The following is a 27,306-nucleotide window of genomic DNA, read 5'->3' as shown; positions in this document are numbered from 1 at the left end:
TAGCTGTTTCATCAATGACCTTCCTTTCATCATAAGGTCAGAAGTGGGTATGTTCACTGATGATTGCACAATGTTCAGCACCATTTGCGACTCCTCAGATACTGAAGCAGTCCATGTCCAAACGCAGCAAGACCTGGACAATATCCAGGCTTGGGCTGACAAGCAGCAAGTAACATTGGCGCCACACAAATGTTAGGTAACGACCATCTCCATCAAGAGAGAATCCAACCATTGCCACTTGATGTTCAATGGCAGTACCATCACTGAATCCCCCACTATCAGCATCCTGGGGGGTACTATTGACCAGAAACTGAACTGGACTAGCTAAATAAATACTGTGGCTACAAGAGCAGGTCAGGGGCTAGGAATCGTGCGACAAGCAACTCACTTCCTGATTCCCCAAAACCTGTCCACCATCTACAAGGCACAAGTCAGGAGTGTGATGGAATACTCCCCACTTGCCTGGATGAGTGCAGCTCCCACAACTGAAGAAGCTGGACACCATCCAGGACAAAGCAGTCCGCTTGATTGGCACCACATTCACAAACATTCACTCCTTCCATCACCGACGCACAGTAGCAGCAGTGTGTATCATCTACAAGATGCGCTGCAGGAATTCACCAAGGCTCCTTAGACAGCACCTACCCACCCGGGACCACTACCATCTAGAAGGACAAGGGCAACAGATAAATGAGAATACCACCACCTGGAAGTTCCCCTCCAAGTCACTCACCATCCTGACTTGGAAATATGTCGCCATTCCTTCACTGTCGCTGAGTCAAAATCCTGGAGCTCCCTTCCTAACAGCACTGTGAGTGTACCTACACCACATGGACTGCAGCAGTTCAAGAAGGCAGCTTACCACCACCTTCTCAAGGGCAACTAGGGATGGGCAATAAATGCTGGCCCAGCCAGCAAAGCCCACATCCTGTGAATGGATAAAAAAAAGACTCAGAAAGCCAGGCAGTGAAGAATGGAATTGGAGCTTGATCTTTATACACTTAATACCTTTTATTTAAGAGATAATCATTACATATAGTCCACCTCCAAATGAATGGCAACAGAAGTATTGTGGTGAAAGAAGGAGTAAAGACCAGGCAGCTGGGAGTTTCAAAACATTGTTGTTAATGATGGAGGTTGGAGTTTTTTTTAAACTGTGGTCAAGTTAGTAGGTCAGCATCCATTGTGCTACCTTAATTTCAGGCTCTGTGCACTTCAAGTAGCTTTTGTTCTAGTTGACCAGAGGGTGGCAGAGGAGTTATGCAATGAAGCCTGTGCTACTCATCTAATCCATCTGGTGGCATGAAACTCTTTTTGATGAAATACCTGGAGCAGAGGAGAAAAAAAAACTTTTTATTGTAAGAACAAACACTGATCTACATTATTCAGGAAGATATTCTAATCCCACCACTATTTATTGAAAACTGTGAGTGAGTTTCAAAGTATCTGCCTTTATTTCTTTTAGACACACCTAAGGAGATGAGTAAAGATCCATCTGAGCATAACATCAAGACAGAAAGAAAGAAAGGAGATGAGACTGTGCAGTCTGCCACAATGAAGAAACGTAAAAAGGTGATGAAAGAAGCTTGATAGATGAGTCTTTATGTATATTACATTATTTTTTAGCGTTAAATCTTGATTGATAAATAGTTATTCTCTTGTTGTAGGGGAGGGAGAGCTGGCACCGGGTGCAGTGGAAGTGACTTTATTAGGCTCTTTCTAGTTCTTTCATTGGAGTAAAAGCTATTCTAATTTGCATATGTGCAGCAAGTGTATTTCCTGAAAAGGTCCAAATCATTAGCCAATCTATTGTATCGGGCTTGGAAGAGGTGATTGAAAATAAAATTCAATGTTCAATAAAATTCGCCAGCAAACTCAAATTTTCCATGGAGGCATGTGATCCAGCACGGCCATCAGAAGCCGAACTATAAAGTTCTTCACCCTCTAAACCATCAATAGTGGGTGACATGGGGAGCAGAAGAAAGGGGAATAATGAAAATGGCTTCAAAGAAAGGCCCATAAATTGGATCGCACTGTGCCCATTTATAGGTGTAAAATGTGCACCTAGGATTCCAAGATGGTAGACAGTCAGAAATGTGCTATTTCTCAAATTGTTAAATGTTTCTATTCATACAAGGCATATGCCCGAAAAGGGTATTAGGCCTTTTGCATTTGCAAATAGAAGGCCAAGTACCTATTTGAGGTCCCCTTTCCAAAATTCGATTGCGCATGCCTGCACATGCTGTGCATGCTTCGGTCAGCTTCTTTGGGCACGTAGTAACTAGTCCAGTGGTCTTCAATGAGAACTTACCAGAAAAGTATGCTTAAACTTTTTACTCACTTTATTGTTGAGCCAGGAGAAGCCCCAAATTCTCTGAATGATCTTGGCTGGTGGACCAGATTGCCATCATCCTGCCACCAGTTCATTAGATTGTACAGCATGTGGCGTGTGCTCCAATTCAGGTATGATCCAATTTCTAGGTCAGAGAATTTTACCCTGAAAAACAACAAAAACCCACAAAAGGACGATCATGCTCCTTAGAATGGGATGTGTTACATGACAATAAACAAGGTATCTCAAACAGGGAAACGCTATACAATCCTTCATTATGAAGGATTACAGTGCTTGGTTATATATATGTATTTTGTAAGGATAAAATTCACATTTAAATTCTTTTGACATATGAGATCATGATGCATTGCCTTTCTTACCAATGTTTGTTTATTATTGGGATAGTTGCATTATTTTAAAATTCAGGACTACAAATTAAAAATGGATTACAGTAGAAAATATCAGTGACATAATATAATCTAGTTTGTCTCTCTACAGCTTCAAACTAATATTCAATATGGTGATGAATTATTACCTGTGCAAGCATTCCCATGACTACAGGGATTTCGGGCTATAGATTCCGTTGGTATTATTGTGACTTACTCCCAATTATTCCTGCTGCTCTTGAGGGTGAGAATTTTAAGAATAATGTGGTAATTAGATTAGTTAGCGACATAACTGGGACTTGGGGACATCCTGAAGTTGTGAAAGGTGCGATATAAATACACATTCATTCTTTCTTGGCTGACTCACTGGCAAACTCAGAAAATACAACTTGCAAGTTAAATTGAGACTAATACACCATGTTGCAGAATACTTTTTTGAGCACAGCATCTGATAGTCATAGGATGTTAAAGGATGAACATAGAAAATACTGGAAATACACAGCAGGTCTGGTAGCATCTGTGGAGAGAGAAACAGAGATAAAGTCTCATGAAAGGTCACGATCTGAAATGTTAACTCTGCTTCTCTCTCCCCAGATGCTGCCAGATCTGTTGTCTATTTCCAGCATTTAGTGTGTTTATCTCAGATTTTCAGCGTCCATAGGTTTTTGCCTTCGAGCAGCATTTATAGAGCACTATTGACAGAGGTTAAATAATAATCAGACAAAAATTGTCACCCAAATGTAGTGACAGTGGTTGAATGATACAATGGGAAGTGATAGAATTCAGGATCTATAAATGAACAATATTCTGTTAACTGTTCAAAGAATCATATACAAAAGATTACTTCTGTAATCTGAAAAAAACAGTTACGGACATATAGGGATGCATTTTACACCCCCGCCAGCAGATTTGAAGGCAGATGGGGGCACGTAAAATCCACCGGGTGGTCTTCCCACCACCCACCCACCTGCCCCCCCTGCCCCAACCTGACTGAAATATATCAGCAAGGTAAGTGAGGCATTTTGAGGCCCACTGGCCCTTGGGCCTATTAATGACCACTTAAGGGCCTCATCCCACCACTGCCGGTATTTTACCCATGCCAGGGAGGCCCACTCCATGTGGGAAGCCCAGCAGGTTTAGCTGCAGTGTCAGGCAAGGAAGGGGAAACCTCCTTTGGGGACCACATGGGCCCAATGGAGGCACCCCCACTCAAAGTAATCCCCCCTTTATCTTTTCCACAGCCTTTTAATCCGCGCACCCCCCCCACCCCAAACCCCCTCTCGCTACCATCACCCTCCACCCTCCCTGCCGCGATCCCCAACCTCAGACTTACCTGTCAGTCTGGGCCCCTCAGCTTTGGGGACTGCTTGTAGTGCCAGCAGTGACTACCAGTGGAGCTGCTAGGACTGCAGACCTGCCAACCAATCTGATTGGCTGGCAGCTATCTAAGGCAGGACTTCCTTGCAAGAAAGGGGCCAAAGTCTCACCTTAAAGCAATTAACACTGCTCCCAGCAATAAATTGGGATCATGGGCAGACTCCCTCCACCCTGATTTTCTTCGTTAGCTGGGTGGTGGGGGGGCGGGGAGGAGCAGGTGGGGCCATGCCTCCCACTGCCCCGCGCCCCACCCACCCTGCGCACCCCCTGTAAAATCCAGCCCACAATTTCATTAAGGTTGAGATCATTTTCAAACAAATGACAGTGTAGGCATCCATTCCGATGACTCTGTGAGCAAGTTACGGCTTTTTGATGTTCAGAGGCATTTCCCACTGACAGCACTCACATGAATCTTTACCTTGTGCAGGAAACTGTTGACCATCTAGTCATTATATTTAATTTTACTCTCCAGCAAACAGATTCTTTCATAGACACAGAAGTGGAGAAGAAACCTGAAGCTAGTCCACCAAAGAAGAAGAAGCGAAGAAAGGTAACTGTCTCTAAGCAGAACAAAAAGATGATGAAAATTGAATCAAGGCAAATATTTATAGATGAAATAAGGTTCCCTGGTGCCCATCTCCTACTTACTCAATCCCCACTTTACGTAATCCCTGATATCTCTACTACCCTCCCAATCAGCCATGCTTACCAATATTGTTCATGACGTCTTTGGGTGTCATTTCTTTTCCTTTTAAAGTTACATCATCATGATCATGTTCAAAAGATCCACTTGTGCAATCCTCCATCCACTGCCCTATTTGTAATCTTTTTTCGCTCAGTTCATCAAACACGCCATTGTTCCCCAGCTCCCTGCTTGTGTCTCAAAACTCATTGTATGAATTCCATCCCTGCTCACAGTATCAAAACCAGAATCACCCTGGCCAAGTCACAAATTACACCTTTTAAGACTGTGATTAGGGTGTGTTAATCCTGTTTAATTTCTTTGTGCTGTTTAAAACAGTTGACCATGCCATTCTCTTCCATTACCTTTCTTCTATTTTCCAGCTTCATGGGACTGCTCTTGCATGGTTCAACTTCTACCTACCCAGATGCAGCCTGTGCAATTCTCTTCCTACTCTTATAGTCACCTTTGGAGTCCTCCAAGGGTATGATCATTGTCCCCTCCCTTTTTTTTAGTCTTATATGCTGCCTCTCAATTACAGCATCTGCAACTCTACCTTTCCAATAATTCCATTGACCTCAAGGCCACCCCCCTGTTGTCAGACTGCCTGCTGAAAGTCCAGTCATGAATGCATTAAAATTACTTGAACTGAATATCAGGAAGACCTAATTCATCATTTTGGTTCCAGCTACCAACCTGCTCAATTTCTACTGAATCTATTCTCTTTCCAAAATGTCCTTCCTCAAATTTTTCATCTTTCTCACTCATTGTATCTGGTGGTGTTGCTACAGCAGGGCGAGCTGACTTTAATTTTCCTTAATAATTAAGCAATTAGACAGTTCCAAGGTAAGTATATTCATGGATCTGCCCAGCCATGAACTTTAATAACTCCTTTCTAATGCTGACAGGAAGGTTCAAAGTGACTTTGTGGCTTGTAACCATGTCTTTGTGAGGCAAACACTATAATAACTTTGTTGCCAAACTAGTGATCTCAAGATGATTGTTATATTTGGTGTGTATTTTCATTTTGCTACAAAATGTCTGCTCTAAACTTATTAATCTTGACCTCTTTTATTTGTAAATATAGAAGATTTCTGATATTCTAATGACCTCTGCACCAAAACCTGCTGCCCCTGCTGATTTGCAGAATATGATTGCCCAACACTTCAAAAGTGAACGGTCTGTCATAGAACTCGAGGAACTAAAACTGCCAGGTATGGAACACATTTTCTCAAATATACACTGAATCGCGTTCATTGAGGATTACAGTATTATTTCTCTTTAAACAAAAAGGAGATCTTACTGTTTTTAGCCCAGTCAGGATATATTTGAAATGCTCTGTGAATGTAGTATATTCTCCTGATTCTACTTCATAATTTCAGCCACGGAAAATATGGAATATCATTAGTTAGATTGTTAAGATATGAATGCAATTTAAATAAAAACGTTGTCAGTTTAATTAAAATTTTAAACCAGTTTATGCCATATGAAGAAAATCCATATTTGTTTCAATAGTCATAGGGTTTTATTTGTGTATTTTTTCAGATTCTTGTTTTCTTCAGAGCAATGACCTCACGCATACCCCGTCCTCTTACCTGAAGCAAGGTAAGTGGCTTACATACAGCACTATCACAGAATCACAGTGCCGTTCGGCCCATCGAGTCTGCACCGACACGTGAGAAACACCTCACCTACCTACCTAATCCCATTTACCAGCACTTGCTCGGGAGTCGCGTAACTATAAGTCAATCCACGTTATACCACAAGCTTTGTCTGAAGAAAGATTAAATTCGATTATTTATTTCACAATAGCCCTCATACATATTAGCTAAAATCTATTTAGTGCAGATAAAGGAATAACAAAGGGTGCACTTCTCCTACACATTCTGACAAGGAAAAGCAGTTTCATGGGTAATGTGAAAAGTGACGGTAAATCTCAAATTCCCAGCATTGATCTAATCCTGGCTGCACAAAAGCCAAGCCATACAAAACTATTGCACAGCACTCAAGATCATGTGAGTTGCAGTATAGATTCAGCCGAGTGTAAAGCCATATTTTAAAATGTCCAGGCTGGAGCATTTTTGCTACTAGATCCCCTGGAAAGTTTTAAAAGTTCCTTTTGGAATTATTTAATGTTAGGCCCAAGCAGATACTCCCACCTGTGTCCTCCCAATGTTGAAATTGTGAGGGAGCGGAACGCCGCACAAGCATCAAAAGATCCGTTGTTTATTCTCTTGATGGCAATCAGACTGAGGTCATTCTTCAGTTTAATAAAAGTTGCAGCTGTCATACAATGGTCTCAGCTCAGTAGCTGCAGCATAGGCACTGCCTAATCTGACAAAATTGGACCAATTTGCTATGATTTTATATTGGTCACGCATCATTCTTTTACTACAGGCTTCACAAAAATAAGAAAGCCTTCACAGTATTATTTCTATGTTTAATGTTGCCCAGTTTCAGGTGAATATTGTATTTTGTGGAATTTTATGCTAGAGAGGAAAATTGTGGACTTGTGTAGAATAATGCTCTTTAAAAGATAGATAGAGATTCAGATTCAGTCACCTTTTAATATAACTCAGTCCTGACCTTTCCTTAAATTTAGTATTACTATGACAAACAAAATATTTATTAGAATCTTCTGGAAGTCATTTATTTCTGTATTTCTGTTATTGAATTTTGGAAATGCACTGCATTAAGTATATGCAGACTTACCACATGACTGAAACATGCAGCTCGTTTGAAGGCTACTAAGGACACTTTGTGTTTTTAAATGCTAAATGTTTTAGATTTTCATTTGCCTGAATTTTGAAAATTAAACAATAATCTAATAAATATCTTTAAAATTATAACTGGATTTGAGTGTAAAAACCTGACAAATAATGTGTTAAAGTATGCATTTTTAGATTTTTTTTTCATCTCAGTTTTTGTTTATTTTAGTTTTTTTTAATGGTTTCGTACTTGAGTTGATAGGTATTTATTGTGAATTTAACAAACTTTTGACCAGTTTTAAATTTTTTTCCATACAGTATAGATTTGATATGTATACCAAATGTCGCCTATTTAAAATGATTGTTGAAGGGGTGTATGTCTGTCTACAGTTTGTCCCAAATGGGTGAAGTTGTGTAAGAACCACACCAAGAAAAAGTCTGTGCTGATATTGATAATATGCAGCTCTGCCCTCCGAGCCTTGGAAATGATCAGGTAAAGGAAGAACTTTCACAACCTCTGGACATCGAAAGTATCTCTCATTTTGTTTTTTGATGTGCGATAAATTGTTATTGTAAGCAAATGCAGCAACTAATTCGCAGTTAACAAGGTTCCACAAATAGTAATGACTAGTTAATCAGTTGAGTGAGGAATAAAACTTAGTAAAGTCACCAAGAGAAGTCTCCTCTGCTTCAAGTAGTGTCATGGGATATTCAATGTCCACTAAACAGGGAGCTGTGGCCTCAGTTTAATGTCTCATCCAAAAGGGGGCATCTGCAACAATGCAGCACTTTGCAGTACTGCACAGAAATGCTAGTCTGAAATATATATCACATTCCTGGAGTGGAGCTTGAGCCTTTTGGCTCAGAGGCAGGTTTGCAACCACTGAGTGAAGTTTTTCCAAAATTACACCTGGAAACATTTTTACTTTTGTTTATTCATTCAAGGGACGTGGGTGTCGCTGGCTAGGTCAACATTTATTGCCCATCCCTAATTGCTTTTGAAAAGGTGGTGTTGAGCTGTCTTCTTGAATTGCTGTAGTCCACGTGGTGTAGGTACACCTACAGTGCTGTTAGGGAGGGACTTCCAGGATTTTGACCCAATGACAGTGAAGGAACGGCGATATATTTCCAAGTCAGGATGATGAGTGGCTTGGAGGGAAACTTGCATGTGGTGTTCCCATGTGTCTGCTGCCCATGTCCTTCTAAATGGTGGCAGTTGTGGGTTTGGAAGGTGCTGTCTAAGGTGCCTTCTTACAGTGCATCTTGTAGATGATACACACTGTTGCAACAATGTGTCGATGGTGGAGGGAGTGAATGTTTGTGGATGGGGTGCCAATCAAATGGGCTGCTTTGTCCTGGATGGCATCAAGCTTCTTGATTGTTGTTGAAGCTGCACTCATCTAGGCAAGGGGAGAGTATTCCATCACATTCCTGACTTGTGCCTTGTAGATGGTGGACAGGCTTTGAGGAATCAGGAGATGAGTTACTCGTTGCAGGATTCCTAGCCTCTGACCTGCTCTTGTAGCCACAGTATTTATGTGTCTAGTCCAGTTCAGTTCCTGGTCAATGGTAACCCCCAGGATGTTGATAGTGGGGGATTCAGCGATGCCATTGAATGTGAAGATTCTCTCTTGTTTGGAGATGGTCATTGCCTGGCACTTGTATGGTGCAAATGTCACTTACCGCTTGTCAGTCCAAGCCTGGAATGTTGTCCAGGTCTTGCTGCATTTGGACATGAACTACTGCTGTAGTTATTTTTTTGGAGTGTAATACCATCATTACTGTAATGCATTTAACTTCTTTTGCACTTCCATGCAAAATTAAACTTGCTAGCTATCACTTTTTTGGGTTTTCTTCCTCCATCACTTCATGGCATGATGACAGTTTCCATAAGCAGACTGAATTTTCTCTGAACCCAAACCTGGATCTTTATTCATTGCTGTGAATGAGTTAACCTGACTAACTTTAACTTAATTTCCTATTTGGTGCCTGCAATTGCTGGTGGCACTTAAATGAGGTATAAAGTTGTTTTTAACTCAGGCCTCAAGTCTGAGCATAGTGCTGTCACTCCACTCATTTTACTCACATTTTGGGCACAACTCGACTTTCCTGGCCCTAGTACTCTTACCGGTTGCCTTACTTTTCATTCTGCTGAGGTACTTATATCTTTGCCAAAATCAGTAAAGATAATTAGACTAGACTGGCAGACTGTAGAGCCTCACGGTCAGCGGATATTCAACTTTTACATTCCACATTCTGACGTGAGGCTCTTTCACATAGATAGGTCACAACCAACCAAGGGACTAAACTCCAGGAGGAGCTGGAAGTTTTTGGAAGTATTGGTAATGGGAGTAAACTGGAGGAAAGGAAAAAGCAAATTGTATGGATCGAAAGAATGTTAACTTCACAAAGTGCAAAGTTCCCTGTTTTAATAACATGTGGTATACCTTCCACTCATTTCTGCTCCTGCACAGCTAACATTTCTCTCTGAGCTTTTTAAATGCAGGCTTTAACCCATTTAAAGTAAACAGGCCATGACTACAGTGTTTGTATCTCATTTGTTTTGGCAGACTGATTACAGCTTTTAAAGGTGACTGTAAGACTCTAAAATTATTTGCAAAGCATATAAAGGTAAGCATGAATCTCATTAGAATTTGCATTATTTCAGCTAACTTTTAATAGGTGATAGATGATCATGAGGGTTCATTTTACTTTATTTGATGGACTGACCATGAAATGGTGAAATAATCTGGCAGCAACTATTTCATGTGCTTCTAAAGGGCATGAATGAAAGAAGCTCACTCTTATTTTTGAACAAAATGTAATAGAACTTTACCAGCATAAACATTTCCTTCATTACATTATAGCCCAACCCTTGCATAAATGAGTACTTGATAACAAACTGTTTTGCCAGTTCCAATCAGCCAGCAATGAACAAGGTGACTGTGCAAAAGGTAATGCTTTCAGCCTACATTTGATTCAGCTCTATATTCAATTTGAAAAGTTAATGTTGGATTGTGCAAGTGCCTCTGAAATAAATGTTGCAGAATCCTCCAGACACACGAAAGTAAATCTATCAGCGGTCAGGGAGAATTTAGAAAATTTCACCCTGAATGAACTTTTTCCACCTTTTCAGAGAAGCAGCTAATAACTAATTTAATGAGAAAATAGTGTGAAAAATTTACTTGACACATGGGACACACTGGCCTTTCTCAAGATTGGACAAAAATAGGCTTGGGGGACCAATTTTTGTTCCTACCCGTAAGTGTGTTAGCTGCAAAATTGGAAGCCAAAGACTGACAAAAGTCCAGGGCACCTGCCTTAAATGGACATTGTACCAACTAATCAGGGAAATGATGCATGATGGAAATTGCTTATCAGCTGTGTAGAGTATGTGCCATGTGGTAATTGTATAAATGAAAGGTGAGGATAAACAGGTGGAGGGCATACATTACTTGAGAACATAAAAAGAGTAAGGTTAGGAGCTATACACTGATAATGTTTCACTTTGTGAATAAATCTAAACTGAGTAAAGATTAACTTCTGGCCTCCTCCTTCACCAACTGGCTGTCAGAAGTTTAACACCACATGCGCTCTATTCAGTTTTTCTGAATCTATAGCAACCTGACAAGCAGTCCTCAAAAGTTAACATTTTGTTACATGTATTTATGTGAGGCCAGGAATATCAGGAATTATTTTCGTGAAGAATTTGGGTTGGGGGTGTGGGTGGTGGGAAAGCACTCCCAGCCCTTCCCCCTCCCCTTTGTCTCCATACACACCCTTCAATGTGGCATGTCACTTCTTCCTTGATCAGTGAAACAAGATATTTTGAATTATGCGTCTGTCTGGATTGTTACAATCTGTATCTGTTCTGTAATGTTACAATTTATTAGAGTATCTCATCGTATTCCCTTTCTCATCCAGGTAGAAGAACAGATAAAATCGCTTGCCAAGGGGGTCATACATCTTGGTGTCGGAACACCAGCACGCGTTAGAAACCTGATTGACCAAGGTATAATACCCTGTATTGTTTACATGGGTTTGTTTTTACTCCTTAAGTTTATTCAGAGAGTTAGTCACTGATTATTTTGTATATGTTTAACCCTTCCCATCCAGTGTGCGTTACGGTTAAAATCGGCCATGGGACTCACCTGCCAATGTCTAACACTGATCCCTCCGGCTGCGATTTTAACCTGCTATTCTGAGCAGGTGAGAAGAACACCCACCAGAAACCAGTAGACTAATTCTTTAAATATGCATATCAGTCCCGAGTGCTGACCTAAACACAGATGCCTTTGGGCTTTTCCAACAGACCAACCAAGCAGAAACAAGTGTCAGTGCCCGGAGAGGTTAGTTTTTTTTTTGACCATTACTTGTTGGACCTGGAGAATTAGGAGTGCTCCTCCAGGCTCCACATTGAGGGCTAGATGTTTGGCTCCGTGGCACTGGTTTCTTTGGCACCAGAGCTCCCATTTTGTGGCCAATATAGCATCCACACCAACAATTCTGGAGCGGATTGTGCTGGATGTCATTTTGGTCAAGGCCAACCAAGAAGCGATTTTGCCCACACCAAAGTGATCATTAAACTACAGTATTAACATATGCAAATAAGAGGCCTAAAGGCTGATTCTGCTCCCTTTTGCATCTATGGTGTGCACCTGAGGCAGCCAGCACCAGGGCTGATTGCTTCCGGGTAAACCACGGAATTAAAAAATAAGCTAAGTACTTACTACAATTACCTCTGCTCTCGGTCTAGAAATGTTCAACCTCTCTCCTGACTCCAACTCCTCCAGGCACCCCAAGCCCCAACCCTGGCCATGACCCCCTAGCACCCACCCCCTCCCCATCTCTGCCAATGGCACTCCCAATCTACTCCAACAATTATCTAGACTTTCATGATCTTCTTTCCCGAAGCCCAACCGGAGCCCTCCAGTCACGTTCCAAGGCCCAGCCAATTGTCCCTCCATATCCCAGCAATCTTACCCAATCACTTCACTGAAAATTTGCACATGAAGTAGCTCCCACCAGCTACATGATAATGAGGTCCAAGGCCCAAAGTCCCAGGCTTGTCTGAAATCCCCACCCTGTGAATTTGAGCACTCACCCACTGACTGATATTGTGCTAATGCCTGCTACCCAGTTAGCAGTTTCAGTCGGGTTCAGGCAGAAAGTGTCCTGGGCCTCATGCTGCTGCATTCTTGTTCTTGCGAGAATTCCCACCTACAGTATACAGAGGAAAGATTCACAGCCATTAACACCAAGAAAGGCATTGAGGAGACATTGTCCTCTGAATTGATTCACTGAGATAGGAACGGTCTGAAGGAAGGGGGAACAACTGAATGGCCAATAAAAGGAGAAGGAATGGGTGGCAATGAAGAAGGAAATAAGATGAGAGTGAAGGAGTGGGAAGGGGAGAGGAAAACGAATGACCAAAAAGGGAAGAGGGAAATGGATGGCAGTTGTGGGAGGGCTCAGTGGAAGTGAGAATGATGCCGAAGGAAGGGGAACTATGCATTTGGGTGTGGGAGGATGGAGAATGCTATCATTAACTGATGGGGATGAAAAGGTAGAATGGGGCAGAAATTGAGAGTTATGTTTTAGGATGGGGATTTTGGAGAATGCTACCATTAACCAATGAGGAGTGGGGTAGGAGAGTGCCAGAGTAAACTGGAAGTGAGGGGAAAGAGTTCCATCTTGAACAAAAGATGGAGAATAAGAAATGTAGTAGTTTTGAGGAGCGTGGAAGCTGGGCACCAGCTTGAACTGAGATTGAAAGCAAGAAGAGTGCCAGGTTGATTTAAGGGCGAAGAGTGCCATTATGAACTTCAGTGGTTAGAAGAGGAGAATGTCACTGTTAAAGTTTAGGGAGTTAAATTTTATATCTTCAGGCTTACATGTTTTGTGCCTCCAATGCAGATGAAGAAACATTGACACACCTAATGTTTAACCTGCAATCCTGTTGCTGTTTGTTTTTGCACATCTTAGATTTAGAAACCAAGGCTTGGGTATTGTGCCAGACAAAATTGAAGTATGAAATAGACAAGGCAAAATTAAGTCATGTCTATATTCCAGTCTGTCAAAACTATGCACACAGTCTGGCCTATTCCTATAGAATTATACCTTAAACTGAAAAATAAAACATATAATTTAATTCAAGATACCTTAAACTGAAAAATAAAACATATAATTTAATTCATAAACTGAATTGTTGTCATTATACGCACATTCTGTGATAGATTTTAGTTTAAAGGGGAAACAGATACAATTACATTTCTCCAAGCCCCAGAAGGTTATAAAGAGCATTTATTGTATTTGTGTCTCATTCATCCCTTGTAACAAGTTTGTGCATTTCAGAATTGCTGGTTAGAGAGAATCTGGAATCAGACATTTTGGCCCAGATTTTTGCGGAACAGGACCAACTCTGGAGGCCTTTAAAAATGTCAGATGGGACCCAATTCTGGGATTCTCACCTCCATTCCCATTTCCGACAATTTTTTCCAGCACAGGATAAGGGTGTGGGTCGTAACCCAGCACCCTGCACTCCCAACTTGGCCATCTCCACTGCAGGGATAGGCATCTCATATCCCCGTCACAATTTTCATGGAGTCCATAATGAGGCCACCTGGCAACTGTATCAACAGAAAAAGTTGACCAGACAGTCACTAGTGGAATCAGCTCAGTAGGGGGTCTGTTTAGAGAGTTTGATGGAGAGTTTCAGCTTTGATTTATTGCCATCTTTATGAGGTTATAATAAGCTTTATTTTTTTGATGTGGTGTTTCAATGTCTGTATGTTCATTTGGGCAAGTTTAAAAATGTGAATTGGGGTAAAGCTTCTGTTATTGATCCAACAAATGACTGTGTCTGATTGACCCTTGTAAGAGCAGCTGTTATTTTTCAAAGGAGATTTTTTAGGGTGTTTTTGGTGTTTTTTATGAGCATTTCAAACACTTGCCCCTACTATATGGATCACTGGTTCTTTACAGAGTGCATACTGGGTGAATGGACATGGAGGATACAGGAAGAATGAAAAAAGCATAGGGCTGTATGAAGGGGCATTGGAACCATGGATAAAATATGGGGGTGTTGTGAGGGGTGGGGGTTACAGGACCTAACAGCCTTTAATACAACTAGAGCAAAGTCTCCGAAACCTGAGGCCAGCCTTCTAATCAGCCTGCCTTGGCACTCGCCCGCCTCCGTGGTCGCCTCCACATGCGGTGGGCCCAACTCTATCCAGCCGCTGCCTCCCCGGAGTAAACATATGGTGGTGTGCGGGCTATTTTAAAGGAGACGAGTCTAAACCTGACCTTCTCAGTTCCTCCATGAAAATCTGGCCCTTTGTATACTTCACTCCTCCTGACATTACAGCACAGTATTCCACTGCAGTGACATTATAAATGGAAATGGGGGGGTTCAGGATAGCCTTCTCCATTCATGATGTAAGAGACAGGAACTGCAAACTTACATAAGGGGCAAGTATATTAAAATTAATTCACTCAAGATTACTTACAACTAGCAGTTCAATACTGAAGGAATGACAATCATGACTAATGATTGTGAATGTTAACTCTTTCCTGTTGTCCAGATGGACTCAGCCTGCAGTCCCTGAAATATGTAATTCTTGATTGGAATTGGCATGACCAGAAGTTTAGAAGATTAATGGATATTCCAGAGGTATTTATGACTTACAAACTACCCATCATCAGGCATATGTGTGAATGAAATACCTGCCTGCAGCATTTATATTATCTAACATCTTCCAATTTAATGCAAGTATTACATTCGTATGTCACTGTGTATGGACTGTAGATGAATTAGATCCAATTCCAGCGAGTGGTCTATAATTTGCTTGAAGAAGTTAGTCATATTATAACCGTAAGTAGATCTCAAACATAATTTAACATCTGGGACAATTTACTGCTGTAGAAATAATTATGCAACAAGCACAACTGATTCATGATGTCCCAAATCATGATTTGTTTTATATTTTACTGCAGCTGATGAATCTATTCATGGCAAATAGAACTAAATTGAGATGCCCAAGATTTGTTACAAGAAGAATATGGTGCATCTTACTAACATGTTAAGTTTAAAAGTCTTTACAATGAATCACCAAGCTGACTTTAAAGTCATTTTAATGCAGATTATTTTGTAAAGGAAATGCTCCATTGAGTTAACTGGTCATTTTTTATGCAATGGAATGAAAATTGGGCATGTTCTACAGTGAGCGGGCAGCTTGCTCTGCCAAATTACCATCCAGGCAGTGAAGCTGAAAATCTCTTATAAGTTTATAAATCACAATACCGCTCCTGACAATTTAGGAGAAGTAGTTACTGATCAAAACATTTGGTCCACAAGCTCAGGCATCATCTCAGAACAAATAGGTTTGAAATGGATCCTGGTTTGTGTGTGTGGGTGGGGGATAGATACTTGCCAGAGAGGCTTTTTTTTAAGTTAAGTTAAGAAAACTAAGTCAGGTGGAGGAATGGGTTGACTGAAGTTTCTAGCATTTGTTTTCTAAGTCAAAGCTTTGCTCAGCAACTTTCTGACGTAATAAAACTGCTCAGGAGCAACTGGGTTAGATTTCAAAAACTGAAATAGTGCTCTTAATATTTAGCTAATGTAAGCTTCATATATATGGTCCATATAGATTTTTTGAGCCAATCATTCCCCATATGCATTATGAGCTAATCATGCTCTTCATAGAGATATCTCTCTCTCTCTCTACATATATATATGCGCACACATACTTGTTTGTATAACTTAAACTGATCATTCACCGTACATATTAGACCAGTCAATTGTTCTTTAATATATTAAATGAGCTAGTCATTGTCTGCATATAGCTGATCATTACTTGTGTCTTACTGATATTTTTTGTATAAGATTAGAAGCTAATACTCTCTATATAATTTAGAGCTAAATCATATTCTGTATATTTTAGGTGAAACAGGAAACACTGAAGCTGCTGGAAACAAGTGTCATACCGGCCTGTAAAAGTGGATCTGTGAAACTTGGCCTCTTCTAATACCAATTATTTCCTGCCAAAGATTAACCTTGTTTGTTGGCTTCCACCTATTTAGGAGCAGACAGAATGGCATTTAATTATTTTAAATTGCACGCTTAATCCTGAATTTAATAAAATAGATAACATTCTTAATAGCTTGTCTGATTTTATAGCCTTTTTACACTTTGTAGCAGTGCATTTGGTTCTATCTTCAAGCCTTTATTTGTGAGTACAGATTGTGAAACAGACTGTTTTTACAATATACTTCAAGTGTAGCAAGTGAGATGGATATATGTGAGCAAGTAAATCAAAATGAACAAGACTTAGACAAATATAAAGACACAAATTTTATTTCAGCTGCATTTTTAATACCATAATAACTAAAATTATTTTTCTTGTCTTAACTTTTTTTTTATTCGTTCATGGAATGTGGGATCACTGGTTAGACCAGCATTTATTGCCCATCCCTAATTACCCTTGAACTGAGTGGCTTGCTAGATCATTTCAGAGGCCATTTAAGAGTCAACCACATTGCTGTGGGTCTGAAGTCACATATAGGCCAGACCAGGTAAGGACAGCAGATTTCCTTCTCTAAACGAAGGATTAGTGAACCAGATGGGTTTTTCTGACAATTGACAATGTTTTCTTTTGTTATGGTCATCATTAGACTTTTAATTCCAGGTTCTTATTGAATCCAAATTCCCCCATCTGCCATGGTAAGATTCGAACCCGGGTCCCCAGAGCATTACCCTGGGTCTCTGGAATACCAGTCCAGTGATATATAACATGGTGAAACATGATGTAACGTGATGCAACATGACCATGTGATACTGTCTCTAGAAAAAGTAGAAAGAAGTCAGAACGAAGACAAAACTATCTAAATTTAACCAGATTATTTTCCCATATCTAGACCTGTAGCCTCTATAATCTGAAGCAATACTATTTGCCATTTAGAGCACACTTCCTGATAAATATCTTTCCATTAATGTTTATAAGGGATAGTGCAATTTCCAATATTTTTTAATCATCTCTTTTAAAAATGTTATAAGATTTTGTAGAACCATAAAAAAGCTATGGTGCAGAAAGCGGTCATTCAGCCCATCGTGTCTGCGCCATCCATAAAAAGGAAAAAGAAACTAGCCGCTCATTTTTAATCCCATTTTCTAGTCCGTAGCCTTGCAGGTTACAGCACTTCAGATGCATATCCAGGTACCTTTTAAATGAGTTGAGCGTTTCAGCCTCAACCACCAATTTAGGCAGTGAATTCCAGATGCCCACCACCCTCTGGGTGGAAAAGATTTTCCTCATGTCCCCTCTAATCCTTCTACCAATCACCTTAAATCTATGCCCACTGGTAATTGACTCCTCAGCTAGGGAAACTTGTCTTTCCTGTCTACCCTATCTAGGCCTCTCATAATTTTGTACACCTCAATTAGGTCATCTCTTAGACTCCTCTGTTCTAAGGAAGACAACACTAGCCTATGCAGTCTTTCTTCATAGTTGCAAGAAATTATTTATTATAAGCACCTGTGGTGATTTCCCTTGTAGGATGATGAGATAACCAAATATTTGCCTGATGTAAACAGAATTCAAAAATGTAATAGGACAGCCCATCAGCTGCAATGCTAACATCACAGAGGCAGCCCCCAGCCTAAATTACTGAGCAATTTTTCTCCCTATCTTCACTTCTTTTCCCTGGTTGTACTCTTCCTTATAAGCTATTCATATGTAACACCTTCTAGTTCTGCCAAAAGATAATCAACCTGAAATATTAAACCTGCCTTCTACTGTCCACAGATGCTGCCTGACCTGCTGGTTTGTAGCATTTTCTATTGTTATTTCAGACTTAGCATCAGCAATATTTTGCTTTTTAATTGCACCACTGTGGGAACTAGGAAGAGGAGGACATAAAATAGAAATGTTTCTTTATTTAGCTAATTGTAATATAACTAGAATGACATCACCACAAAGCAATCCTCCAAGATCTAATTTTCTAAGAAAAGGTATCCTCTTTGCATTTATTGCATTCATTTAAGTAGTATGTAATAATAGCATTTTACCATAAAATGGCCTAGTACCCATTTGTTCATCATGAGACAGAACAAGTGTGTAAATAATTTCTCTAAAAATTGAGACCCTGGGAAATAATTGCAATTGGAAGAATTCACAATTAATGCATGTATTTGCTGAAGATTGTTACTAACAAAGGGCAGAATCATCCCAGATTTGCACTAAATTCAGTTGCAAGCGCAAAGACGTCTTCACAATGTTTCGTCCCAAACCCGCCGCATTAGTAATGCACTCCTGGGAAACACGCCATTTCCATGGCGGGCAAGCTCTCATTTGCCCACTACGCTATCACCTCGCCGCTTCATCGTGCTGGGCGCCATATTTAAAGTGCAGCCGCACGCACACCTCTCAGTGCTTCCAGCCTATGACTGCTACACAGAAGACATGGCCCCAAACGGCAGGAAAACCGCAGCCCCCAGGTTCAATGACGCGTCCCTTGAGCGCCTGTTGTGTCGCCATGATGCCCTCTACCCCTGCTCTGGCCACAGGATGAACAGCAACATCACTAATGTGGCTTGGGAGCCGGTGGCAGCAGTGGACAGCGCCAATGTCCTGCAAAGGAGAACAGCTACCCAGTGTCGCAAAAGGATGAATGATCTCCATTCCACTCAGGTAAGTTACTCTTCTCATCACTCTCAACTCTCACACTCAAATCCGTCACATAACTGCCAGTTTAAGGGACATCACCATTCAGTCTCTCTCACACACCTCCATTGTCCTCATCCCGTCCATGGGACTACCCACCACCCACAGGCATACTTATCAACTGGCTTGGCAGGCATCCTGCTTCCACTCTCTCCGTCTGTATTCATGCAGGACAAGCTAGCACACAACAAGAGTGAGAGGTGGAGGAATGCCTGAAATTGAGGTCTTCACGAACTTTGGAAACAGAGCCATCCAGCTGGCTGGTGAGGATCTGGACCGGTCCTTTGCTGACGGCGAGGTCGGCGCTGCTCTACCAAATGAGGATCCAGCAGTGCAACATCCATCAGACAACCATGTTGTGAGTGATTTGTCCTGTTTCACAGGCCACTGCCATGCACTAATTATCTCTCCTTGCTTCGGCAGGCACATCTGGGAAACAGCTGAGGGGGTCCACAACCCAGGGTCTCCAATCAAATAGAAATCTGCTGAAACCACCCCCCTGAAACCCATCACAGCGCTCACCCCCACACTCCACCAGTGCAGAGACACACACCTCAGTGGGACCTAGCTTTAGAGTAGCCTCGGGATCACAATCTGGTGAGCACTTTCTGATCCCGAGGCTACAGCACCAGCTCCACAGGCCGAGGAGGGCGTCACTGACATACAGCAGGACCCTGAAAGTAGACCGCGGAATCCAGGTCTCAGCCTCCAGATGACACCCGCCAAGGTCATCATTTACAATAGTGAACGTTATATACATGTGATTAACAACTGTGCCCAGGCTATGCAGCTATATCTTTTTAACTTCCATAATTCTGCCGCTTGGTGCTCCCCGGGCATCCACAGCGGAAGTGGAGGCAGCCGGTTCACTGCTACATCTCTATGATATGACCCTGATTATAGAGCGCAAGTGAGCTGCCCTCAGCCAGACAGGAGTCAGACATTCTCAGAGGTTATGTGAAGATCTGTGGAGTGTCCTCACTGCATGTTGTCATCATCCTCCTGCAATCGAGCGACTATTAAGGCCTCCACTGCATCTCCCTGACAGGAGCATTCTCACAGAGGGTATGTGCGTTGCCATTAGCCAGACTGGAGTCAAATGTTCACAGATGCAATGTGAGGATTTATGGTGTCTCCTCACTGCATGTTGTCATCGTCTTCCAGAAATCTAGCAGCTAGGAGGACCTCCCAAGCGCGCCTGCCTCGTCTAGCCAGTGCGAGGGCCTCATCAACACCATGGTCGCCTTCGAGGACCTCCCCACCCTCATCACCATCGACGTCCTCCTCATCGGAGGAGACCTCCAGTTCCTGCATTTCCTCCTCAGCCAGCTCCTCTCTTCGTTGCAGCACCAGGTTGTAAAGGGAGCAGCAGGTGACGATGATGTGTGACCCCCTCTGTGGACTGTATTGCAAGGCTCCACCAGACCGGTCCAGCCACTGGAATCTCATTTTCAGCATCCCGATGGTTTGCTCCACCTGGTTGTGAGTTGCAGCATGAGCCTCGTTATACCTTCGCTCTGCAGCAGTCTGAGGCTGTCGCTTAGATGTCATCAGCCATGTCCTTTGGGGTTGCCCTTGCACCTTAGGAGCCAACCCTGCAGCCTCTGTGGACCCTCGAAGACTTCAGAGATCTGTGATCAACTCTGATGTAGGAGTCGTGGACACTCGCTGGAAACCACATGAAGACCCGAAGGATGCGTTTCTGCAGTTGACATAGTTGACCCCTTTTTGCAATAGAGGTCTGTACGCCACGTGAGTGCAGTCGATTGCAATGTGCACCTGTGGGAAACCTGAGGACTGGGCAAATCCAATCGCTCTACATCCTGGTCCTCTTGGTCCCGGGCGAAAAGCACAAAGTTGTTTGCCCTCTCATAAATGGCATCAGTGACCTCATGGATGCATTTGTTATTGGAAGCTTGTGATATTCCACAGGGGTCATGTGGACCCCTGAAAGGACCACTGGTGTGGATGTCCTCCTTTTCCTGTGGCGCCAAATCCTGCAGTAGCTAGCAACGCGACCAACCAGTTCTCTAGACATGCGCAGTCTTCAGCGACACTCATTCTCGGTTGTTTGCAGGAATGAAAGGTGGTGTCTCGCGACCCCGGTCTACCTAGGTGCCAACCAATGACAGCTCGCTGTGGCCCTTCAGCAGTCTGTGCAGGAGCCCCAGCCGCCTGCTCTTCCTGAGGGTGCTGCTCCTCCCTCTGCACAGCCAGGCACCTCTGTTGCTCTCTTCTCCGTTGTCTTCACTCTCTGTAAGCCACGAGGCACACAGCTAGGTCACCAGGCTCCATGCTCCTGATGTAGTCCTCCTGCAGGATGAAAGAGAGAGGCGTGTGGGTTAGCCAGCAAGGAGAATTTTGAAATTATCAAGCCTGGAGGTAATAAAAATGTGTATGAGGGTTAAGCAGCAGATGAGCTGACAGGTGGAGATGGGTAATATTACAGGCCAAAGAGTAAATCCAAAATGTTTGTCAAAATATTTGGGTCCTGTTGCCAGCAGCATAGAGCAAAATTCCATCTTAAATGCAGCACCACTGTCCCAGCGCAGGCTGGGGAGCCCACCTCCAATATATAAATGAATCTTAGGCTAGAAGATCAATCAGATTCAGGTGCACATCACAGTGACAGGGAAAAGTGCCACCCCTCACCTTAGTGATGCATTCCAACAACAGCAGAATACTCAACATTTCTGTCAGTGTCCCTTTATAGCTGGGCATTGGACTTTCCCTGCACTTATGGCTCCGAGTAACCTGTGTTGATTTGAACTCTATTATTCTTCCCTCCCTCTTGTGCTCTGCCTTGCCTCTCCAATTGGCTGTAATTGAGATCTCTCCATGTAAGGGATCACTGGCAACTACTTGCTAATAGAGGATATTTTACTCATTAATCTGCCTGTGACAAATGGCCTTGCTGCCTCGACCACTCTTATCCAAATTAATTTAATGTCAAATCCAGACTAGAAATTATTACAAGCAGAGTAATTTAGTGGATAAAAATGAACTCCCAGAAATCAAAGGAACTTTCTGCAAGCACCAAAAGCTCGAAGTGCAGCTGTCAATGCTGGAGGTGTTACTCATTATCTTTGCTGTCAGCTAGCTGATAAAGTATGGCGTGAAGTTCAGGCCTGTGAATCTTGCTGACACATGCTGTTGACATATTTTTGGCTTCAGTTGAAAAAATTGTCAATAGGACTCAAATATTGGATTGTTGAACTGGCCCTGTTAAGTTCCCTCGAGCCTGACTAGTCATCAACCCAGAGCTGAAGTCATGCAGCCTTTTCAATCACCTCACCTCATGTGAGTCAATTATCAGCGAATGAAGCACTGTGATATTTGCATGAGTAATCATTGTGAGTGCAAATCACTGAATTCAAAATGTATAAGCTATGTACTTCTAACATTGGTTTTTAAGTTACATTTAGTTCCAAATGAAGTTTAGATTTGCTTTCAGAGCACCTTAAATTCATAAATGTCAAAGCAGGCCTAGACATGAAGCCAATGTGCATTTGGAATGCTGATCCCTGCAGGGATAGGAAAGGAAATATTTTATTTCTAAACAGGTCCAAATTGAAACATAGTAAAGTTGAAACTAAAGCGAGTATTTGATTGACCACTTTCATAAGGGTGGCAAGACATGCAGTTTTGTACGGGACAGTACAGTTTTTAGCCAGTCTGGACACTGTTCGGGGCTGGATGGCTTCATATCTGGTATTTTGACCCATAGCCTGCTTACCTGGATAAGGCATCAGCAGAGTCCTATGCTCATTGCTTTCCCCATCTGCAGCAGCCTCAATATGACGTGGATGCAAAAGCCAGGTTGTTTTAATACTTTTTCCCACCAGTCCTTCAGCATTGTCTTTCCAATGGCAAGAATCCTCATGTATGATGAAGTCACCTAACGCGTGTCGCAAACATGTCTGGTTTTGGTAGCCTCTGGCACTGGCCACCCTACCTGTCATCTCATCGTGTCCATACTTGTTAGACATATGATTTCATTGGCAGCTTGAACTTATTCAAACTTAAACATCTAGTCTTGAACGAGCCAAAGTTTACTCCAACCAAAGTCATAGTCATCATCCCCTGCCACAAGCTCTGTACCTTCTCCATTGACTTCATCTTCCTCCTTGGCCACTTATTTTAGGTTGAACCAGGCTTGCGAAGTCTGTATTCTATTTGCCCCGTATCTTTTCAAAGTGTGCTTACTTCCACCTGGTGGCATCTCCCATATCTTTTTTTTAATTCATTCACAGGATGTGGGCTTCGCTGGCTGGGCCAGCATTTATTGCCCATCCCTAGTTGCCCTTGAGGAGGTGGTGGTGAGCTGCCTTCTTGAACCGCTGCAGTCCAAGTGGATACACTCACAGTGCTGTTAGGAAGGGAGTTCCAGGATTTCGACCCAGCGACACTGAAGGAACGACGATATATTTCCAAGTCAGGATGATGAGTGACTTGGAGGGAATCTTCTAGGGGTGGTGTTCCCATCTATCTGCTCCTACCTCAACCCATCTTCCACTGAAATCCTCATCCATGGCGTTATCATTCCAAACTCAGCTATTCCATTGCTCTCCTGACTGGCCGCCTGTAAACTTTAGCTGAACCAAACCTCTGTTGCCCATATCCTATCCCATGCTGAGTCCTATTGACCCATCACTCCTATCCCTGCTAACCTAGATTCTGGCCCGTTGTGACACAAATTAAAAACTCTTCTTGTGTTTAAATCTGTCTGTCAGTTCCATTTCTCTAATCTCTTCCAGCATTTACACCCCCTTGACCTAAAAAAAAATTATTTGCTCCTCCGACTCTGATTTCTTTTGCATTTCCCATCCCTTCACTCCACCATTGACAACCATGCATGGACCTTATGATCTGAAATTCCATCCCCATGCTCCTCTATCACCTTACCTTCCTCTCCTCCTCTAAGACTGCTCTAAAAATCATTTTCTGCATTTAAGGTATCTTATAAGTAAAAGTTCTTGTTAAATTATTTTGAGTGCGGTGCTATTTTATGGCTTTTAGAGTCCAGAATTAAACAGTGTATTTACTTTGCCACGGAAATCAGTGGATCCACAAAGCCGGGAGCTGAAATCAGTTTTAAGGAACTATATACCATGGTTCTATTGGAATCTGAGATAGTCCTATCTCCACAAGAAACAGATTCATAAACTTGCAGCAACTCCCCATAAGAATGGATTCCTCATCCATTTGATGAGGATTTAGAAAGGGCTTTACACACAATTATATCAAGTACATAAACTGCAAGACAATGCAACATTGCTAATTTAGAGATTATTTTGTCTTCTGACAAAATTGCCAAATCTGCAGTGTCAACCAACTGCAGCAGAGTACAGCAGAGTTTCTGGATCAAGAACTGCAGTTGATGTGATCTGTGCAATGGAGAAAATTCAAACAACTGAAGACAAGAAGAAAGGAAAATATTTGTCGAAATGAAGCTGAATCCAAAAATGGCTGAGGATAGGAAACAGATTATTATTGATTAGTTTCTTTCATTGCCAAACACTATGATCAGATGCAAATGTAGTTTATAAATTATTGTCCATAAAAGTGCATCACTCTTATTTTGATGCATAGCTTAATTTTGTTGTGATTTTATGCTTGATTTAGTGTTTGCTATTCATGTAATTTGTCACCATTTATTTAAATAAAAAGTTTTACATTTTTTTAGCAATAATTTGGAATAGTTAAGGTTTCTATGCACACCCAAACTCATGGATTAGAAAATAAGTCATTGCTCTTGCACTAGGTGATAACCTCCTCAAAATGATGTGATAATTTAATTATATTGTTTCTGTCAGACTACAAGGTATTTTGAAGTACAACCTCCACCTTGATATTACCTTCAGTTGGCATTAGAGCAAGCTAGGCAGAGACCTGGCTAGGTTACTCCGTATTGTGTTTTTTTTAGCTACTTTCTGAACTTGGTTTTACACAAGCTGCCCTTTCTTTCTCAAGTCATCTATGGGACTAGAAACTGGACATGGCCACATAAAGTCTTTGATTTCTGAATACTCTTCCCCTTTTTGTCAAGTACCTTAATTTGTTTTCCTCACTGGGGTGATGCCTTCATTTATTTGAGAAACAAAAGAACATATTTTAGAATTATGATAATTGACCACTTGAAACAGATTAGATGATTGTGCATTCCAGTGTGCTTGGCTGTAGTGCTTAATTGCATGCCTGTTGATGAGAGAATACATGGATGGTTGGGTAAACAGGTACGGAATGAGCATAATGGAGGACGCTAACGTTCCTTCCTCCTCCTTCAATCCTTCCATTACCTCCACATTCTGCACCTCCAGACTTCCCGCCTTGTCAATGGTCACAGCTAAGGTGACCTCCCACCTGCATCTGTTGAAAATCTGGCTTGCGTTGTGTGGCCTTCTCCTATGAGCAGATTAAACACAGGCATATGTTAGCTAGAGGAATCTGTGAGAAAATGTGCACAATCAAGTTCCCAGGCTAGCAGCACCTTTATATAAACCTTGAATATGCAGTGTGCAAGAACAGCAAATGGCATTATTTTATAATGCCTTTCACACTAAAAACAAATCCAGACATACTTCACAGAGGCATGAGAAAGAAAGGACACAGAAACAAGGCAGGAGATAATAGGAGGGTTGGCTAAAAGCTTAATGAAAAAGGTGGGTTTTAGAAAGGGTCTTAAAAGAGGGGAGGGAGGTGAATAGGTGGAAGGATTTATAGAGGGAATTCCAGAGTGTGGGGTTTTTGAGCTTGACAGCTTGCTTAAAGATTGTCCCCTGCCACATTGTATGGGCCATGGGGTAAACATTGTCAGGCAGCAATACCCCTCGGTAAAACATGAGCATATCTGCATGTTTGGAAATTAAATGTAACAGTTGACAGAGCACTTTGTATATCCCTCTGTGACGCTGTTCTGCACATAAACCACAGCCCTGTTAAGATGCCTATAAGGCCACAATGTAAAATTAAGTGTCACGGAAGCAGAACCTACCTTGAAATTTTCCCCATTACCAGGAAGATTCCTTCTTACTTCCCAGTTTCAGTACATAGATGAAAAAGCATTGACTATTTCTGCCAAGTTGCTATGGTGCTGCTGTTCATTTAAGGGTGAACAGGAGCACCAAAATTGATCCTTTCCAGCAGCTTTTTCAAAGCAACTTCAATAAATGAAACTGTTCCACACCAGGCCTTTACAGCCATTTATTCAGGGACAGAACAGCTTTCAGGGCTACCTTTTAGACCTGCTAGTGGTGGCAAACCCGTACTTTGACCTTGGGCCATTCCTAGTGTATTAGGCGACGTATATCGGCTGTGTGGAAAATTCATTTGAATGTGTTGTCTTTGCATTATAGTGCAGTATTAGCTAACTGTCCTACATGTACATGCCGTGCCCCAAAACAAATAGCCTCAGTACCTCAACATCAAGACTATAATCAGCCCTATTGAGCAATACTGTCACATATGGTGCTTAAATATTTCTTAGAGATTTCTTTAATTCTATTTTTCTGTCTGCAAAGTTTGTCACAGAACAATGAATCTACATTCACTTTTGGGCATGAGACATTTGCTTGATGAAATCTGTGATAAGCGAATGGGTTACACTGAAAGATTGATTAATAAGCATAATTGCAGGAAAATTATTGCTAGAATCTGTAAATTATTCCCCAGAAATTCCTTTAATCAAGCATTGAAGAAATGCTTCATTTCTTCAATGGTCAGAAAATTGCAAGAAATTGCACTGACAATGATTTCAGGTCTTTCCTAATTATTGCAGTTCTGTCACAGTTTATGCTGATTAAGTAGCAATGTTCATCCATTTATTAGTAAACTAGTCACACTGCCTCAGGAATAATTTATTAAATTCTGTAAGACTGAAAATGCATCTCTATCTAACACAACCTGTAAGTAGCCCTCAGAGGCATGTACTTATCCTGTTATGTATTGCATTAGGTTCCTTGCTTAATAGACTATTTAGATAATCCTTTATTGAAGAATTATCCTGTAGGGCCCAGGGTAGTGACATTTCGTTCAACCAGAAACAGACGTGTTGCCCTGATATTGCTCATGGAGATTTACAGTGAGTGCGTTCTCTTGTCAG

At 41.7% G+C, this 27,306-nt stretch overlaps 1 protein-coding gene and 1 long non-coding RNA gene across 12 annotated transcripts in view; one reads left to right on the top strand and one right to left on the bottom strand.

The window, feature by feature from the left end:
- cmss1 (cms1 ribosomal small subunit homolog) overlaps nucleotides 1-16,643 on the top strand; it is a 330,497-nt gene extending 313,854 nt beyond the window's left edge. For all 8 annotated transcript variants that reach the window (XM_078560130.1, XM_078560123.1, XM_078560125.1 and 5 more), the window contains 9 exons: nucleotides 1,466-1,572; nucleotides 4,568-4,645; nucleotides 5,865-5,991; nucleotides 6,323-6,382; nucleotides 7,876-7,978; nucleotides 10,056-10,116; nucleotides 11,410-11,497; nucleotides 15,069-15,157; nucleotides 16,428-16,643. In XM_078560130.1, the coding sequence (XP_078416256.1) occupies nucleotides 1,480-1,572; nucleotides 4,568-4,645; nucleotides 5,865-5,991; nucleotides 6,323-6,382; nucleotides 7,876-7,978; nucleotides 10,056-10,116; nucleotides 11,410-11,497; nucleotides 15,069-15,157; nucleotides 16,428-16,511 (783 nt within the window). In that variant the 5' untranslated portion in view covers nucleotides 1,466-1,479 and the 3' untranslated portion in view covers nucleotides 16,512-16,643. The remainder of the gene's footprint in view (nucleotides 1-1,465; nucleotides 1,573-4,567; nucleotides 4,646-5,864; nucleotides 5,992-6,322; nucleotides 6,383-7,875; nucleotides 7,979-10,055; nucleotides 10,117-11,409; nucleotides 11,498-15,068; nucleotides 15,158-16,427) is intronic.
- The window catches only part of LOC144691725 (uncharacterized), a 73,679-nt gene continuing 47,365 nt past the window's right edge, over nucleotides 993-27,306 (bottom strand). For 2 of the 4 annotated variants that reach the window (XR_013579192.1, XR_013579193.1), the window contains 3 exons: nucleotides 12,590-12,705; nucleotides 2,342-2,497; nucleotides 993-1,326 (listed from right to left, as the gene is read on the bottom strand). This is a non-coding gene — a long non-coding RNA (uncharacterized LOC144691725). Of the gene's footprint in view, nucleotides 1,327-2,341; nucleotides 2,498-12,589; nucleotides 12,706-25,504; nucleotides 25,611-26,199; nucleotides 26,399-27,306 lie in introns of those variants that run through there. The other 2 variants (XR_013579194.1, XR_013579195.1) reach the window with 2 other exon arrangements.

The sequence above is a fragment of the Cetorhinus maximus genome, chromosome 16 (genome assembly GCF_964194155.1).
Source record: "Cetorhinus maximus chromosome 16, sCetMax3.hap1.1, whole genome shotgun sequence".
Classification (NCBI taxonomy): Eukaryota; Metazoa; Chordata; class Chondrichthyes; order Lamniformes; family Cetorhinidae; genus Cetorhinus; species Cetorhinus maximus.
Note: the sequence above shows the minus strand (reverse complement) of the source record. Positions and strands in the feature narration are given on the sequence as shown.